An 18,655-nucleotide genomic window follows, 5' to 3' on the forward strand; every position below is an offset into this window, starting at 1 on the left:
AAGTGCTGAGATTAGGAGGTCGTAGATCTTTGTGGTTAGAACTAAAACGGTTGAAATCAGGACACAGTAAAGATGGTGGTTAGTAGATGGATAAAAAATTAGTATGCAGAAGAGGTTATGATCAGAATAAGAATGGCAGAGATTAGGAAGAAGAACAAGTTTGTAGTTAGAAGAACCATGATGGTTGAAAATTAGGATTCAGAAGAGGTTGTGATAAGAAGTTAAAAAGGTACAATGTGTGGGGTTAGACAAAGAAAAGAGGTTTAAGTATTTATGCAAAAAAAACTAATTACCTAATTTTCTGTACTCTTGCAATAAATTAATTTGCAAGCCAGTGTGTACATATTAACACACTGTTTGCTGCAATTGTTTTTTAATTACCACCACTGCCACTGCAACCTACCTTAATAGAAGGAGCCAATCTGTATTTTCTTCTAGAGTACAAAATACCTGCCACAGTTAGAATACTGCAAACCATGACAGTTTTGCGGTCACCTCTGCTGAGGCCATTTAAAAACAAATATGTGGCAGGGTTAGGCTTGTGAAAAATCTACAGAAATTACTCCAAGTCCTCAGCATTGGAAAACTATCAATTTTCAGGATTTTTTTTTTAATTACACATAATTAAAAGGACATAAACCCCAAAAAATGTATTTCATGATTCAGATAGAGCACACATTTTTAAACACGTACCAATTTACTTATATTATCTAATTTGCTTGGTTCTCTTGGTATCTTTTGTTGAAAAGAATACCTAGGTAGACTCTGGAACAGCAGATTGGTGGATGCACAAATATACCTAGTCATTGGCTCATCCAATGTCGTCGGTTAGATTCCTGTACTGCAAAGCTGAAACTTCAACAAAAAAATGCCAAAGGAATGAAGCAAATTTGCTAACTGGAGTAAATTGGAAAATAAAAAAGTTTTGGGCTTCACATCCCTTTAAACAATTTATATCACAATCATAGTGTTTCTTGTCCCTTTAAGGTTATGTTAGAAATGTAAAATAGATTTACAAAAAGGAAGATGGTTAAAGATGTTTTTTTAGAAGAAGAAGGAAGACGACAGTTGAAATTAGGAGGAAGCCGCTTGTGGTTAGATGGTGGAAGTTAAGAAAACAAAGAATTTGACGTAGTGATGTGGGGGTTATATGGTAGAAGAGGATGATCAACAGCAATGAGTGGACAATCTTTAAAAAGGACATGAAACCAAAAAATTGTTTTCATGATTTAGGTAGAACTTACAATTTTAATCAATTTTCCAGTTTTCTTCAATTATCAAATTTGCTTCATTCTCTTGGTATTATTTGTTGAAGGAGCAGCAATGCACTACTGGTTTCTAACGGAACACATGGGTGAGCCAATGACAATCGGCGTATATATGCAGTCACCAATCAGCAGCTAGAACCTAGGTTCTTTGCTGCTCCTGAGCTTTCCTAGATAAACCTTTCAGCAAAGGACAACAAGAGAAGGAAGCAAATGATAACACAGAAGTAAATTGGAAAGTTGTTTAAAATTGTATGCTCCGTCTAAATCATGAATGTCTAATTATGACTTTACTGTCCCTTTAACTCTTCAGAGCTTTAGGAAAAGGTATGAAGAATAAAAGATGGTGAGAGAAGGATACTTCTGTTTGTTTAGGAGAAACACCATTTAACAGTGAAATTAAGAAAACCCTTGTGCTATAAAATTATTTATTATTTAGTGTGGAGTGAAGGATTCAAAATAGAATTCTCTTTGGTGCAGAACATGCCGATATCATTACGAGCAATGCGTTCGTTCAGATTCGCCCGTAAATGTTTATCTTGACTAATGAAATGGACTCGGTGATTTCCTTCTTGCCCTTTTCATATATAACATAAATGTTCTCATGATCTGCTGAGTGACCGGAGAGGGAGGTGAGCGTGGAGTAGCCGCTGGCATCCGGCCAGATTTGGATAGAATCCTGTTCCCATGAACTTCCGGAGCTATAGCTCCAACGCATAGTGAGATTAACCCCTGGAAAAGAAAAATGGATCACAAATCAGGGAAAATAGACTGAATGGCATAAAACAAAAAAAAGATGTAAACAGCATAAAATAAGTGAAATAAATAAGTCTGTTTACTAGCAAGAACCTATTAAAGGGACAGTCTAATCCAAAATAAACTTTCATGATTCAGATAGAGAATGTAATTTTAAACAATTTTCCAATTTACTTTTACCACCAATTTTGCTTTTAAAAGCTAGACCTAGGAGGTTCATATGCTAATTTCTTAGACATTGAAGGCCGCCTCTTTTCTGAATGCATTTTGACAGTTTTTCACCACTAGAGGGTGTTAGTTCATGTGTGTCATATAGATAACACTGTGGTCACGCACGTGGAGTTACCTAGGAGCCAGCCCTGATTGGTTAAAATGCAAGTCTGTCAAAATAACTAAAATAAGGGGGAAGTTTGCAGAGGCTTAAATACAAAAAGGTAATCACAGAGGTAAAAAGTATATTATTATAACTGTGTTGGTTATGCAAAACTGGGGAATGGGTAATAAAGGGATTATCTATTTTTTAAAACAATAACAATTCTGGTGTAGACTGTCCCTTTAAGTTAAAATGTAAGCCAATATTACGATCAAATTAGCCAATATAAAATGTCAATGTTTGTTGCACAAATTAAAATTAAATCAATGTATGTTAAACTATGCAATTAATTTGTGCTTTGGATAGATTAAGTAAAATTTATAAATAACAGAAAATGTTTTAAAAGGACCGTTAAATACAGTAGAATAATTGACAAATACACAATAAAAATACAATTCTATAGCACTACTTTGAATTTGAAATGAGCAGTAGATATTTTCAAAGTTAGTCCAATTTTCCCGCCCCTGTATCATGCGACAGCCATCAGCCAATCACAAAATGCATATACTGTGCACTTTTGCACATGCTCAGTAGGAGCTGGAGTCTCAGAAAGTGTGCATATAAAAAGACTGTGCACATTTTGATAATGGACGTATATACAAAACAAAACTTTACATTTTGACTTTAGTGGCTGTTTAATACTGCAAAGTATTGCCCTATCCCCAACCCAGTTACTTCATAACGCCACCTAGCAGGCAAATATTTCTGTGTAGAACACTAAGTTATTAGAAAATGAGAAACAAGGATTCATACCAAACCTTTAGTAGAAAGTTCTAGAGAAAGTAAAGTGATGACATTGATAGAGAGAGTTGTGAGGAAAAAATAAAGTGAAAGTACATTTGTATATCAGAAAAACTGAGAGGGGTGGGGATAAGTGGGGGAAGAGAAAGATGGAGGAGGTGAGCCACAAAGAAACAAACAAGGAAGAAGGAACTCACGGTCATTCTGATTAGCTGGGTTGGTGAAGAATACCACCCCTCCTTTGTACAGAGCTCCAGCAGCTACAGCTGGGTCTGGTAACTGTTCATCAAACCGGACGTTCTCCAGGGGAAGCGTTTCACAGCCATCAGTAGAGAGTACCACGATCCGGCATCTGCAGTGGTAGAAATTCTGGTTCCGCGCATTAATGATGACTGAACCATCTGGTAACTCGTAGGGCTGAGGGCAGAAAGTGAGGAGAACGAGTTGAGTAGTCATTGGAATATGGGCTATAGGAAAAAAGTTTAGACAATGGTAGGATTTATGAAAATATGGAACAAGTTACATTAAGAGATTACGTTGCTAGACCACCACTAACCACAAATAATTTTTGTTCTTCAATCATTCTCCATTTTCATGGATCTTCTTAATTCCCTGGTTATACGAACGTTGGAAGTAATCATTGGTTTCATAGTACTACACCTCCCAACATTTGTTCTAGAAAATCAGGAGTCTTAGGCAATGTGGCTTTAGACAACCCCAGAGGGGTTTGGGCAGTTTGGTGGGGTTTAAAATTGTCTGGAGCAAGGTTTGGTTGATTTGGAAATGAACTTTGCTGTCAAGAACACAGGACAATGATTCAAACAGGTCTTTAAAGCAAGAACATACTGGGTGGACATCAGGAGTGTGAGATATTGCTCCAAATTTACCAGTTTCCCTCAAGTCACATGTTTGTTTTGTTTTTAAATAAATAGCTACCACTTATCTTTAGTATTGGAAAATATATTTTTGCATGCTAAAACAAACCCTTGAGTTTCAAATATTAATGTTCTTACTTCCTAGAAACACTGCTTTGAGTTGACATTGAATGTGGATTAACTCAAATTCCAAGGAAACAATTAGTTTCCTCGGTAGATCACACATATTTTCCAGTCACCTGACCACTGTTATTTCACTACCCTAGTTTTCTATTGTCTTAAAGGGATAGTCTAGTCAAAATTAAAAACCTTAAATAATTCAGATAGAACATGGAATTTTTAGCAACTTTCTAATATGCTCCTATTATCAATTTTTTTTTCGTTCTCTTGGTATCTAATGCAGCCACCAACCAGCAAGCGCTACCCAGGTTCTGAACCAATAATGGCCCGGCACCTAAACTTACATTCAAATAAAGATACCAAGAGAACAAAGAAAAATTGTTAATATGAGTAAATTAGAAAGTTGCTTGAAATTGCATGCTCTATCCGAATTATGAAAGTTTAATTTTGATTAGACTATTCCTTTAATGCTTTTTAAAGTGTTCTTTACCCATACTGAAGATTCCACATTCCCAAAAGTATCCTATTTAACATGCTGTAAGAGAATATAAATGATTCAATGCACAAATATTTCATGAAACAGTTAATGTATTAGAACTTGGTTTACATTTCTGCTCCACATGCAACCTAAACAATATAGGCTTTCAGTATTGCATAGCGCTATGAGAAACTAACTTTATTATCACTAATTAATATAATGTTTTTAAACAACTGGCAGGAAAGTAGCTGCACTGGTTGTTAATATATTGTTCACAGTCTTGTAAGAAAAAGTTAGTTCTGTGATTCTGTGGAAGGCGGGCAAAGACCTGCGGGCAAGTGACAACTGTCTATCTGACATCATGCAGGGAGAGATAAATGCAGACTAAACATGGGCTGTTCCTGTTGAAGGGAGACTAGGCTGAACATCTCCTTCTTTACTTGCGTTACTATGAATTACAATGAGCATTTGCATATTTCAGCCACTGAGCATTATCACCAGGTACCTTTCAACCAATGAATATTCCTAGGAATTGCACAATTCATACTGCTGTTTTAGTTTGATTTTATAATCAAATTTGCTTTGTACTCTTTGTTTTCTTTGTTGAAAGCTAACCTAGGTAGGGCCATAAACTGCTTTCTAAGCTGTTGAAGGGTGCCTCTTATCTCAGTGCATTTTGACAGTTTTTGAGTTAGGTAGTGCTAGTTCCTGTGTGCCTTATAGATAACATTGTGTTCAGTCTTGTGAAGTTATTTATAAGTCAGCACTGATTGGCTAAAATGCAAATCTGTTAAAAGAACTGAGATGAGGGGGCAGTCTGCAAAGGATGAGATAAAAGCTAATCACTGTAGTAAAAGGGTATTAATAGAACAGTGTTGATTATGCTAAACTGGGAAATGGGTAATAAAGGGATTATCTATCTTTTTTAAACTATACAAATGTTTAAGTTGAGAAATAGATGCTCTCTTTAGCACCCATCCTACCTGACACTCATCAGGGTTGAAGTCCCCTTGCCTCTTTTGCTGGTGATAAGGAAGGCCCTGCAGTTTTCCCCCATTTCTCCAACTAGACCCGTGGTCATCACTAAGTAGACAGAAGATCCCATCTTCCGATATGGTGCCATGACCACAGACAATCAGTCTTCCTTTCCAGGGGGCAAACTTTTTCTGTGAAACAAAAAAAAAAAAAACATAGAATTTGCCAGTATATAAGAACCAAAAGGCCCATCAAGTCTACCCAAATTACAGGTTACTGTTTTCTTAGGATAACCTTACACCTGTCCCAGGCATGTTTTAATTCTTTTATAGTCCTTGTGTTTTAGAACTCTATTGGACATTTATCTCATGAATCCACCACCCTTTCTGTAAAAAAAAAGGCTTCCTCAGATTTCTCCTGAATCTGCTCCCCTCTAACTTAAGATTGTGACCCCTTGTTTTGGAATTTCTTTCTTTGTTGAAAATGCTTTTAGCGTCCACTTTATTAAGTCCCTTCATATATTTGAAGGTTTCTATCATATCACCTCTATCCCTATCTTTTCTTTCTTCTAACTATTACATATTCAGATCATAGAGTCTTTCTTTGTAGGTTTAATATATCGGCAACCTTACCACAATTTCTTTAACAAAGACTCTTGGTACATTGATAAATCTTTTTAAATGTTACTATAAGTTATGTACCATAGTATTCTACCTGAAACTGAAGCTCATCTCATGTTTTTATGTCTGTCTATGTTTTGAAACCTCTATCTCACCTGAATCCCATAACCAGGTCCAGGGGAAAACATTTTGGTACCAATTTCATGGGAGAGGTTCCTTGGGATACTCCAGGTTATACCGTCATCCGAGCTATTGGTGACCATTAAGCTTGAGACAGAACACTGGAGGTAATGGGCACAAAGTGTGTATACCAAGAAGATGCCACCTGTTTCATCATCCACTACAACCGCTCCAAGGTTTAGCCCGTCCCTTGAAATCCCATCATCAACAATAAAAGTGGTTTCATCCCAGGTGTACCCTGTCGTTGTGGACAAATAGTTAATGAAATGTGACCATTATAGAATAATTATAATTTATTTGTAAAGCATCTCCAAATTCTGCAGTGCTGGGTACAGGTTAAATACATAAGAGTACACAGTTACACCGATTCATGGTAAAAATACAGATGCATAAAACAGACTGCACAAAACACAAGAAAAAAAATATATAAGAGGAGGCATAACTATTCACGTAGATGTTTTGCTAGATTAGAGAGTGAGAGAGAAGAGAGAAAGAGGAGCGATAAAGAGAAGATAGAAAAAAAAAGAGAAAAGGGAAAACATTTGAAAAAACCATTGTCCAGTTTTAACCCTTTAATGACCTGTACAGCACTTGTAATTTAGCCTTTAAGGACCCTGTACAGCGCTGCTGTCCTTGGCTCTTTTTGAGGTGATTGCGCCGACAGTGGCAGTGCAGAAGATCACTGTGTCCCTCTCTGCATCAGTTCGCTGCGGTGCCGTATATTGGTGGTATGGGAGGCCAATCAGTGTATGTGTGTGTGTGGGGAGGTTAGCAGGACTGGTTTTCACACCGAGAGGGAGGGATCCACTATCTACAGAAAATGTGTTTGAAGAAGGGGGGCATACAGAACATAGCTTGGATGGGGGCCGCTACACTACAGAATTATTATTTATTTTTATTTTCAAAAAATAATGTATATAAATAGGGTACTAGCAGACAGCTGCCAGTACCTAAGATGGTTAATACTAGTTAGAGGGGGGGATGGTTAGAGAGCAATCCTGCACTGCAGAAAATAAAAAAAAAAGGTATAAAACTTCACATTGTCAGACTGTCTGCCAGTACCTAAGATGGTGGTAACCAGTGGAGGTGAGGGAGGGAAGACAGCTGTTTGAGAAGGATCAGGGGATGGGAGGGTAATCTCTACACTACAGCTAAACGTTTCCCTTTTATATGTTCCCAATGATCCACTTTACCTGCTGGAGTGTATTAAATTGTTTACAAGTATTTCTATTACCCTTATATTGGCATTTGAATTAGTTTATTTAGCCTGTGGTATCCCCACCCATCCTGAAAGTTTTTGGCCTCAATGCCAAGCTGTGTTAACACAGCAAGTAGAATAAATTACACTCCCAGTGGTGTATAGAAGAGATAAGGTAATAAAATGTTAATTTTCCATTGTTCTCTCCAAGTATTGGTGATTGGTTTATGGACAGATATAAGATAAAGACACATGTATATGTACACAAAGTGATAAAGTAATGAGATCTGATTATACCTACAGATATAAGATAAAGACACATGTATATGTACACGGTGTGATAAAGTAATGAGATCTGATTATACCTACAAGCTCAACCCATTTTATTAGGTTGTGGCCTCAAAACACAAAATCAGCTAATTCATATACACAAATAAGCAAATCTCATACATTTTATACTCTGCAACTGGTAAAAAAAAAAAGTAATTGGGAACACATTAAGGGAAGAACTATTTTATAGTCTACTGTCCCTTTAACCTTACAAGCTACCTGATTAACCCCTTCACTTCCGGGAATTTCAGAAGTGTGATGCGCAGCTGCAATTAGCGGCCTTCTAATTACCAAAAGGCATTGGCAAAGCCATATACGTCTGCTAACAAAGGGGATCCCAGTGAGAACCCCAAAGTTTGTGAAAAAGTAATTTTTTTTAAATTTGATTGCATTTGGCAACAAAATGGCGGCATGAAATATACCAAAATGGGTCTAGATCAATAGCTTGGGTTGTTTTGTTTGTTTTTTAAAAAAAAATAAAAATTATATTATATTATATATATATATATATATATATATATATATATATATATATATATATATATATATATAGTTTTGACAGGTAAATAAAAAAGGCTCTTTTCCTGTTCAAATTGGGTGATAGCAAAAATGATAAAAATGTTCTGGTCTTTTGAGTAAGTTTTTGTCTGAAATTCCTGGTCCTTAAAGGATTACTAACTTCTGCTGACCTTAAGCAAAACGCACTCAACATTAAACATTGCAATTTTAATATAAAATGTAAGGTACCTTTTCATTTTGAAAAACGAAGCTCCCTTTAGCATAAAAATAAACTTTTATTTTCTGTCAATGACGTCGTTATCCAGCCCTCAAATGTAAGCCGTCTAAGCAATAACATACTTGCCAATCGTATGGCCAGTATTAGCATGTAATTTAAATACATTTACGTCACTCAGCGCATGCGCAATTGTTTTCTATTAGTCTCGCATGCGCATATTGGCACAGAAGCCGACGTCGCTGACAACAGACAGAAAATAACACATGCGCACATTAAATTTCAATCTATCCGATGACGTTGCGTGAAATCGAGCATGCGCATTGCGTCCAGTAGTCGCCATCTTCCAACTGGAGTTGTCCTCCAGGATTGGAATACAGCTAATGACTATAAATCAGTGGGTTTGGAAAAAAAATTAAAATTAAAAAAGTGATATATTGAAAACGAATAAGATTTCAAATAGGATGTACATTGAAAAAAAGAATGTACATTGAAAAAAAGATTTATTTAACGGTACACGAGAGTATATTTGACTACAGTTGCCCTTTAAGGGGTAAAAAAAACAAGTTTTAGAATCTGTGATGCATTAAATGTTATCACTTCCCTTTATCAAAGATGCAGAATGTCATGTTCTCTATGAACTTCCTATATCATTATCTATTCTGGCTATTTCCCATGTTGCTTAAAACTTATCTGATCATTCTTTTATTCCTGACCCAAGAATATTTTGGTTTAATTTTTTAACAATTTTTTTCCCACTCATTTATTGAAATTAAGACAGTTTAATAACCTTATATGGCTCATCACATATTTATTTTCTCTGTTAAATAAAAGGTTAAACATATATCTCATATTATGATACATAAGTGCAAAAATAAAATATTGTAATGTTACAGTATTTTAATATTGCACTATTGATAGTCTCTTGTCGTTGGCTCGCCAGATGTGTTCAACTAGGTCCCAGTAATGCAATTCAAAACAAGAGGCAGTTGTTTGTAGTCACCAATCACTAACCATCTCCCAGTAGTGCACTGCTGCTCCTAAATCTACCTAGGTATGCTCTTCAACAAAGGATACCATAAAGTTTAATTTTGACTACATTTTTAAAGTTTGGTCCTGTGATTAAAATAGACGATTGGCTTAGCAGCCTTGTCTGCTCAGGACCTGCAGTACTTTTGACATGTGTGCGCATTATCCTTTTGCAGGTGTTAAGCTCATACAGTTGCAGCTTTAGTAGTGCAAAAGTTGCATGATCTAATGTGGGTAATGTGCAGGGAGATGCAATAGGCAGCCTGTGAGTAATGTGCAGAGAAACGCAACATGCAGGCATTAGTGAGGCACCACATGTGGGTAATGGTTTAAGAAGAAAAATATTTAGGCAACACGTTTGGCGAACCAGGCTTTATAAGCCACTCAAATACAAAACATAAGTTGGGTTAAGGCATAAGTTGGGTTGCAGGTTTGTTTAGCAGCTCTGAGTTCCTGTGGTACCAGAAATTGCCAGTGAGTGTTGCATCCCAGGACATTGTCAAGAAACAGTTGAGGCAACAGAAACCTAAATATAGATCTGAAAAACTCCAGTTTTGTAGTCTGAACCGTGGCACAACTGATGTAAGACAGCTAAACAAATAGTCTTTAAAAAGATGGTTTCATGGGAGCAAGATGCGTTTTATCTGCCACTCACCTCCATCATTTGATCTGCGCATAGCAATGAATTTAGCTCCTAAGTCAGAGGCGGAATGTTTACGTGCCTCTGAGAATGCCAGGAGATGTCCACGAGGGGTGTACGTGATCAATGGGATGCGGAATGTGTCCACTTCACCAATAACACGCCCACTCACCCACAGCAACTGCTCCATGGTGATAAGGGGGGCAACCTATGAAAAGGATGACAGAATCTGTAGTGCCAGCCTTCTCAAAATAAATACACAGTAGTTGCCTCCCTTTCTCATGCACAGACTGTACTAGTGCCCACCTTTCCCCTCAGTACCTCTCACACGCTCACTTATGGGCAAATAGGTTGTACCAGCCTCTTTTCCTCCATCCCTCTCACACACACAGTTTGAGCATCTTCCCCTCTCTCCCTTTCACATACAACAGATGTACCAGCCTCCTCTCCTCTCTCGCACGGACGCTATGCCAGCAATCCACTCTCAAACAAAGACAGCCACTACCTACTCTTAATCACACAGGCTGTGCCAGCCACTCTCTCCTTCACACAGATACACACACAAAGACAGTGACAGCCATCCTCTCCCTCACCCAGACAATGCTGTACCAGCCACTCCCTCTCACGCAGACACAGAAGGCTGTTCCAGCCAGCCACCCTCTCTCGCGCACATACACAAGGCTGTGCCAGCCACCCTCTCCTTCACACAAACACTCAAGGCCTTAAAAGCCACTTACCTGATCTGATACCAAACTACCGCCCTATCTCTCTATTTAATTTGGATGTGAAGATCTTTGAAAAAATATTAAACCAACAGATTAAATTCTACATTACCCAACATAATACACCTAGACCAAGTAAGCGAAGCAAAGGACAGCACGGTCAAAGCCTTACATTTGATATGGCACGCAAAACAAACAAATTTCAATGCTACTTTTGTCAACAGACGCAGAAAAGACTTTTGACCGTGTTAACTGGTCCTCCCTTATAGCGGTTTTACAAACCTTTGGATTTGGAGACCCAACTCTACACAGAATCTTCTCTCTCTGCTCTGCCCCTAGTGCCCAAGTCCTCCTTAATGGCATCTTATCCTCCCATTTCAAGATAACAAACGGCACCAGACAGGGATGCCCCCTATCTCCCCTCCTATTTGCCAGTGCCATAGAAACACAGATTACACATAAATGCTTAATATCTGGTATCCCAATAGGCAACATTAAATATAAACTTTCCATGTTTGCGGATGACATATTATTCTCCATCACTAACCCTGAAACTACAATTCCTGCCCTAATGGCGGAGCTGAATTCATTCCATAACCTTTCAAACATCCTTATCAATTACTCCAACTCCGAAATTCTGGATATCATCATTCCTATACACTTAGTAAATAAAATTAAAGATCTTTGCTTGTTCAAATTGTGCAACAGATTACTGAAGTTTACTTAGCCGAGTCCCTAGAAGAAGAAGTATACAGATTGAATTACATACCTATCAAGAGGGCAATTGATCGCAACCTTTCCTAGTGGAGCTCTAAGAAGCTTTCGTGGATTTGTCGCATAAATACCATTAAAATTAATATCTTCCAGAGACTGTTATACATTATACAGACTCTTCTCTATTCCAGTCCCCCATAGCTATATCCCAAATATTCTCAGTTCCTTTATTTGGAACAGGAGACACCCCAGAATTAATAAAATAACTATGCAGCTTCCTAGGCCACTGGGGGGCAGGGGAGTACCCGATACAACTATCAAAAACTTGGGAATATAGAAATCTATATTGAGTTCCAACAAATATGGGAACAATATATAAAGAACATGATATAAATAATCCCATTTCCTTCAATAACCTAACGAGAACATGATATTCGTTTTTTGTGGATTCCGCTAATTACCCACTAATCACAGTAAAAATGATTAGATAGAATCACAGAAATATCTATGTGCATAATACATAGACAACCCAAACAGAACTCAAATATATCTAACCAGATTATAAATGGAGACACCTTTTTTCTATTTTCCATAATTTAATTTTCTTATACTAAATTACTTATTGATGACTAATATTGTCATTTAATGTTCTTTATTTAAAATGATAAATCATATACATTGTACCTGTGTTTGTACGTATATTGTTGTTTTGTATCAAGTACTATTTCCAATAATACTGGATTTAAAAAAACAAACAAAAAACAAGAGAGAAGTATGCACCTTGTTTGTATAAATTTTCCTAAACACACCTGCTCAAACAATAAGGTCATAAATCCTTTACTGGCAAGGATGCATGTCTGCTGAAAGAATGTGGTTAGGGAAGTTTCTGTGTTCATAACTATAGTGTATAGCTATCACATAGGCAGTGCCATTTCTCTCTAAAGACCGTAGTGCCAGCTTACCCATCTCACAAACAAAGGCAGGGTCAGAATTAAAGGGACATGAAACTCAACATTTTTATTTTTCTTCATTTTCATGATTCAAATAGAACATGTGATTTTATTCAACTCCATTTTACTTCTTTTATCCAGTTTGCTTCATTCCCATGGTCCCAACTGTGCACTACTGGGAGCTATCTGAAGACATCTGTTGAACCAATGAAAAGAGGCATTTTTTGCAGCCACCAATCAGTAGCTACCTCCCAGTAATGCATTGCTGCTTATGAGCCTATCTATATATGCTTTTCAACTAAGGATACCAAGAGAATGATGCAATTTAAATAATAGAAGCAAATTTGAAAGTTGTTTAAAATCACATGCTCTGTCTGAATCACGAAACAAACATTTTGGGTTTCATGTCCTTTTAGCTCATCACACAGCCAGTGCCAGCTTATCTCTCTCATACACAGACAGTACAAGACTTCCCCTGTTAGTAAAGAAGCAGTGCCAACCTCATCCTCTTGCATGATTATATACAGTGCTCTCCCTTACATACACACACAGGCACAACTTTTCACTCTCAAACTCAAAGACAGTGCCAGCTTCCACTTACACACAGAAGCAGTACCAGTTCCTGCCACACATACAGTGCCAACCTCCTCTTGTTGTCATACATACAGTGCCAACCTCCTCTTGTTATCACACATACAGTGCCAACCTCATCCTCTTGCATGAACATATACAGTGCTATCTCTTACATACACACAACTTTTCACTCTCAAACTCAAAGACAGTGCCAGCTTCCACATACACACAGAAGCAGTACCAGTCCCTGCCACCCATACAGTACCAATCTCCTCTTGATATCATACATACAGTGCCAACCACCTCTTGTAATTATACAGACAGTGAGTGACAACCTCCTCTTGTTGTTATACATACAGTGCTAACCTCCTCTTGATATCATACATGCAGTGCCAATCCCCTCTTGTTGTCATACATACAGTGTCAACCTCCTTGTTATCATACATACAGTGTCAACCTCCTCTTGTTGTCATACATACAGTGCCAACCTCCTCTTGATATCATACATACAGTGTCAACCTCCTCTTGTTGTCATACATACAGTGCCAACCTCCTCTTGTTGTCATACATATAGTGCCAACCCCCTCTTGATATCATACATACAGTGCCAACCTCCTCTTGTTGTCATACATACAGTGCCAACCTCTGCTTGTTGTCATACATAGTGTCAACCTCCTCTTGTTGTCATACATACAGTGTCAACCTCCTCGTTATCATACATACAGTGTCAACCTCCTCTTGTTGTCATACATACAGTGCCAACCTCCTCTTGATATCATACATACAGTGCCAACCTCCTCTTGATATCATACATACAGTGCCAACCCCCTCTTGTTGTCATACATACAGTGCCAACCTCCTCTTGATATCATCCATACAGTGCCAACCCCCTCTTGATATCATCCATACAGTGCCAACCCCCTCTTGATATCATACATACAGTGCCAACCTCCTCTTGTTGTCATACATACAGTGCCAACCTCCTCTTGTTGTCATACATACAGTGCCAACCTCCTCTTGTTGTCATACATACAGTGTCAACCTCTTCTTGTTGTCATACATACAGTGCCAACCTCCTCTTGTTGTCATACATACAGTGTCAACCTCTTCTTGTTGTCATACATACAGTGCCAACCTCCTCTTGATATCATACATACAGTGTCAACATCCTCTTGATATCATACATACAATGCCAACCTCCTCTTGTTGTCATACATACAGTGCCAACCTCCTCTTGTTGTCATACATACAGTGCCAACCCCCTCTTGATATCATACATACAGTGCCAACCCCCTCTTGTTGTCATACATAGTGCCAACCTCCTCTTGATATCATACATACAGTGCCAACCCCCTCTTGATATCATACATACAGTGCCAACCCCCTCTTGATATCATACATACAGTGCCAACCTCCTCTTGTTATCATACATACAGTGCCAACCTCCTCTTGTTGTCATACATACAGTGTCAACCCCCTCTTGATATCATACATACAGTGCCAACCCCCTCTTTTTGTTATACATACAGTGCCAACCTCCTCTTTTTGTTATACATACAGTGCCAACCTCCTCTTGTCATACATACAGTGCCAACCTCCTCTTGTTGTTATACATACAGTGTCAACCTCCTCTTGTTGTCATACATACAGTGCCAACCTCCTCTTGTTGTCATACATACAGTGCCAACCTCCTCTTGTCATACAGACAGTGCCAACCTCCTCGTTGTCATACAGACAGAGCCAACCTTTCACCTTATATTTATATTATAATAATAATAATAATAATAATAATGCCACCCAACCATTTCACAAAAACAGTTAGTCTCCTCTAAAATTAGTTTTGTCAGCCTCCACCACTCTCATTCACAGGCAGTGAAAACCTTTTCTCATTACTACACAAGCAGTGCCAGCCTGTCCCTCTCACTACTACACAAGCAGTGCCAGCCTCTCCCTCTCACTACTACACAAGCAGTGCCCAGCCTGTCCCTCTCACTACTACACAAGCAGTGCCAGTCTGTCCCTCTCACTACTACACAAGCAGTGCCAGCCTCTCCCTCTCACTACTACACAAGCAGTGCCAGCCTGTCCCTCTCACTACTACACAAGCAGTGCCAGCCTGTCCCTCTCACTACTACACAAGCAGTGCCAGCCTCTCCCTCTCACTACTACACAAGCAGTGCCCAGCCTCTCCCTCTCACTACTACACAAGCAGTGCCCAGCCTCTCCCTCTCACTACTACACAAGCAGTGCCAGCCTCTCCCTCTCACTACTACACAAGCAGTGCCAGCCTCTCACTACTACACAAGCAGTGCCAGCCTCTCACTACTACACAAGCAGTGCCAGCCTCTCACTACTACACAAGCAGTGCCAGCCTCTCACTACTACACAAGCAGTGCCAGCCTCTCACTACTACACAAGCAGTGCCAGCCTCTCACTACTACACAAGCAGTGCCAGCCTCTCACTCTCACTACTACACAAGCAGTGCCAGCCTGTCCCTCTCACTACTACACAAGCAGTGCCAGCCTCTCCCTATCACTACTACACAAGCAGTGCCCAGCCTCTCCCTCTCACTACTACACAAGCAGTGCCCAGCCTCTCCCTACTACACAAGCAGTGCCCAGCCTCTCCCTCCTACACAAGCAGTGCCCAGCCTCTCCCTCCTACACAAGCAGTGCCCAGCCTCTCCCTCCTACACAAGCAGTGCCCAGCCTCTCCCTCCTACACAAGCAGTGCCCAGCCTCTCCCTCCTACACAAGCAGTGCCCAGCCTCTCCCTCCTACACAAGCAGTGCCCAGCCTCTCCCTCCTACACAAGCAGTGCCCAGCCTCTCCCTCCTACACAAGCAGTGCCCAGCCTCTCCCTCTCACTACTACACAAGCAGTGCCAGCCTCTCACTACTACACAAGCAGTGCCAGCCTCTCACTACTACACAAGCAGTGCCAGCCTCTCACTACTACACAAGCAGTGCCAGCCTCTCACTACTACACAAGCAGTGCCAGCCTCTCCCTCTCACTACTACACAAGCAGTGCCAGCCTCTCACTACTACACAAGCAGTGCCAGCCTCTCACTACTACACAAGCAGTGCCAGCCTCTCACTACTACACAAGCAGTGCCAGCCTCTCACTACTACACAAGCAGTGCCAGCCTCTCACTACAACACAAGCAGTGCCAGCCTCTCACTACTACACAAGCAGTGCTAGCCTCTCCCTCTCACTACTACACAAGCAGTGCCCAGCCTCTCCCTCACACTACTACACAAGCAGTGCCCAGCCTCTCCCTCTCACTACTACACAAGCAGTGCCCAGCCTCTCCCTCTCACTACTACACAAGCAGTGCCCAGCCTCTCCCTCTCACTACTACACAAGCAGTGTCCAGTCTCTCCCTCTCACTACTACACAAGCAGTGTCCAGTCTCTCCCTCTCACTACTACACAAGCAGTGCCCGCCTCTCCCTCTCACTACTACACAAGCAGTGCCCGCCTCTCCCTCTCACTACTACACAAGCAGTGCCCGCCTCTCCCTCTCACTACTACACAAGCAGTGCCCAGCCTCTACCTCTCACTACTACACAAGCAGTGCCAGCCTCTCCCTCTCACTACTACACAAGCAGTGCCCAGCCTCTACCTCTCACTACGACACAAGCAGTGCCCAGCCTCTACCTCTCACTACTACACAAGCAGTGCCCAGCCTCTACCTCTCACTACTACACAAGCAGTGCCCAGCCTCTACCTCTCACTATTACACAAGCAGTGCCAGCCTCTCACTACTACACAAGCAGTGCCAGCCTCTACCTCTCACTATTACACAAGCAGTGCCAGCCTCTCACTACTACACAAGCAGTGCCAGCCTCTACCTCTCACTATTACTCTACCTCTCACTACTACACAAGCAGTGCCAAACTTCTGATTATACCTGTTTATAAGGGGCGCTCCATCCTATACCCATCAGTGCAGCTAATGACAAGATTAGGGGCATCCAGTAATCCATAGCGAGAGAACTTCTTGTCATCTAATGTAGTAATTCCTCTAGAGCGTGTTGTCATTGCCTGCCTTTAGCAGTGCCTGCTCTGTATGTATAAATGTGGGATACAGATCTATCAATAAATACATATATATAGGTGACTGCATAGTACATCCAACTAATTTCCCATAACACTTCCTATTTGCCCGCAGCTATTTCAAAATACCCCCTGCTAATGTAACAGCTGAAGATCATGTGACAGTTAACCAGCAAATCCTCTTATATACAATATAAGCATGACACTTCCTGGGTAACGCCCACTCCTGGTCACATGACACACATAATCGGTAGAGCCTTTCAGGTTACATGATACTACCTGTTTGTCCGTATAGGCTTCATACACTTCCTGGTCACCTGACTAGTACATTTGCCCACAGACTTCACAAACTATAGCAAAAGGAATACAATTTGCCAGTGCCATATTTATAAAGCCAGAGAGAACACATTATTGCTGTTGCCTTCTTTTATTTTATAAAAATAAAACCAATTTATTATCAAGTTACTGAGTTAACCTCTTGGCTGCTAAAGAGGATTATGCTCAGTACAATTCAGTATTTTGCAGCTTCCCATGGCACCTGAAAGTGTTAAAAGAACATGAACCCCAATCTTTTCTTCATGACTCAGAACATACAATTTTAATCAATTTTCTAATTTACTTCTATTATCTAATGTGCTTATATCTTTTGGTATTGTTTGTTGATAAGCATACCTAGGTAGGTCTAGGAGCTGGGATCTAGCTGCTGATATGTGATATATGCTTCATGTCTTTGGCTTACCAATGTGTTCAGCTAGCTCCCAGTAGCGCATTGCTACTCATTCAAGAAAGGATACCAAGAGAATGAAGCAAAATTGATAATATAAGTAAATTGGAAAGTTGTTTGAAAATTTATGTTCTATCTCACTGGTTTTCAAACCTGTTCCCAGGCCTCCCCAACAGGCCAGGTTTTCTGGATTACCTTGGGTGAGAGCAGATAAAATAACCATGTTTACTAAACAGCTGATTTTTTTCTCCTGTGTTCTAGTTCAGATATCCTCAAAATCTGACCTGTTAGGGAGGTATGAGGACAGGTTTGAAAACCAGTGTTCTATCTGAATCATAAAAGTATAAAAATGGGTTTTATGTCCCTTTAAAGGGACAGAAAGGTCAACATTGAAATGTGCATGGTTGTATTTCACTTTTAAATTGAAGCATTTTTGCAATATAATTCTGCTTCTAGTTAAAGTTATTACCGTTTTCCAGAGGAATATACAGATATGTTCCGAGGGCATGTGCACCAGGATTCAAACACAATGAATGCTCACAGAGCTGGTGGTGGTGTGTATTGCATTTGTTTGTCATACAAGCCCCTGCTGACTCACTGA

At 39.8% G+C, this 18,655-nt stretch overlaps 1 protein-coding gene across 1 annotated transcript; it reads right to left on the reverse strand.

Annotated features, from left to right (window-relative positions):
- Positions 1 to 1,676: 1,676 nt before the first annotated feature.
- On the reverse strand, positions 1,677 to 17,522 carry NEU1 (neuraminidase 1). Its single transcript, XM_053721950.1, has 6 exons — positions 17,186 to 17,522; positions 10,329 to 10,521; positions 6,359 to 6,621; positions 5,592 to 5,774; positions 3,333 to 3,552; positions 1,677 to 1,997 (listed from the first exon to the last, which is right to left on the reverse strand). Exons 1-6 carry the CDS (start codon positions 17,279 to 17,281, stop codon positions 1,780 to 1,782), a joined length of 1,173 nt encoding a protein of 390 aa, XP_053577925.1. The 5' UTR covers positions 17,282 to 17,522; the 3' UTR covers positions 1,677 to 1,779.
- Between the last annotated feature and the right edge of the window lie 1,133 nt (positions 17,523 to 18,655).

Source organism: Bombina bombina, chromosome 7, assembly GCF_027579735.1.
Source record: "Bombina bombina isolate aBomBom1 chromosome 7, aBomBom1.pri, whole genome shotgun sequence".
NCBI lineage: Eukaryota > Metazoa > Chordata > Amphibia > Anura > Bombinatoridae > Bombina > Bombina bombina.

Bases quoted from the DNA above. Each gene is read 5' to 3' on its own strand.
- NEU1 (XM_053721950.1), bottom strand. From the start codon at position 17,281: ATGACAAGAAGTTCTCTCGCTATGGATTACTGGATGCCCCTAATCTTG. The intron at 10,522-17,185 runs GTATAATCAGAA...TCCTTTTCATAG, and splicing joins GGAGCGCCCCTTATAAACAG to GTTGCCCCCCTTATCACCAT. The intron at 6,622-10,328 runs GTGAGTGGCAGA...CCACAACGACAG, and splicing joins GCGCAGATCAAATGATGGAG to GGTACACCTGGGATGAAACC.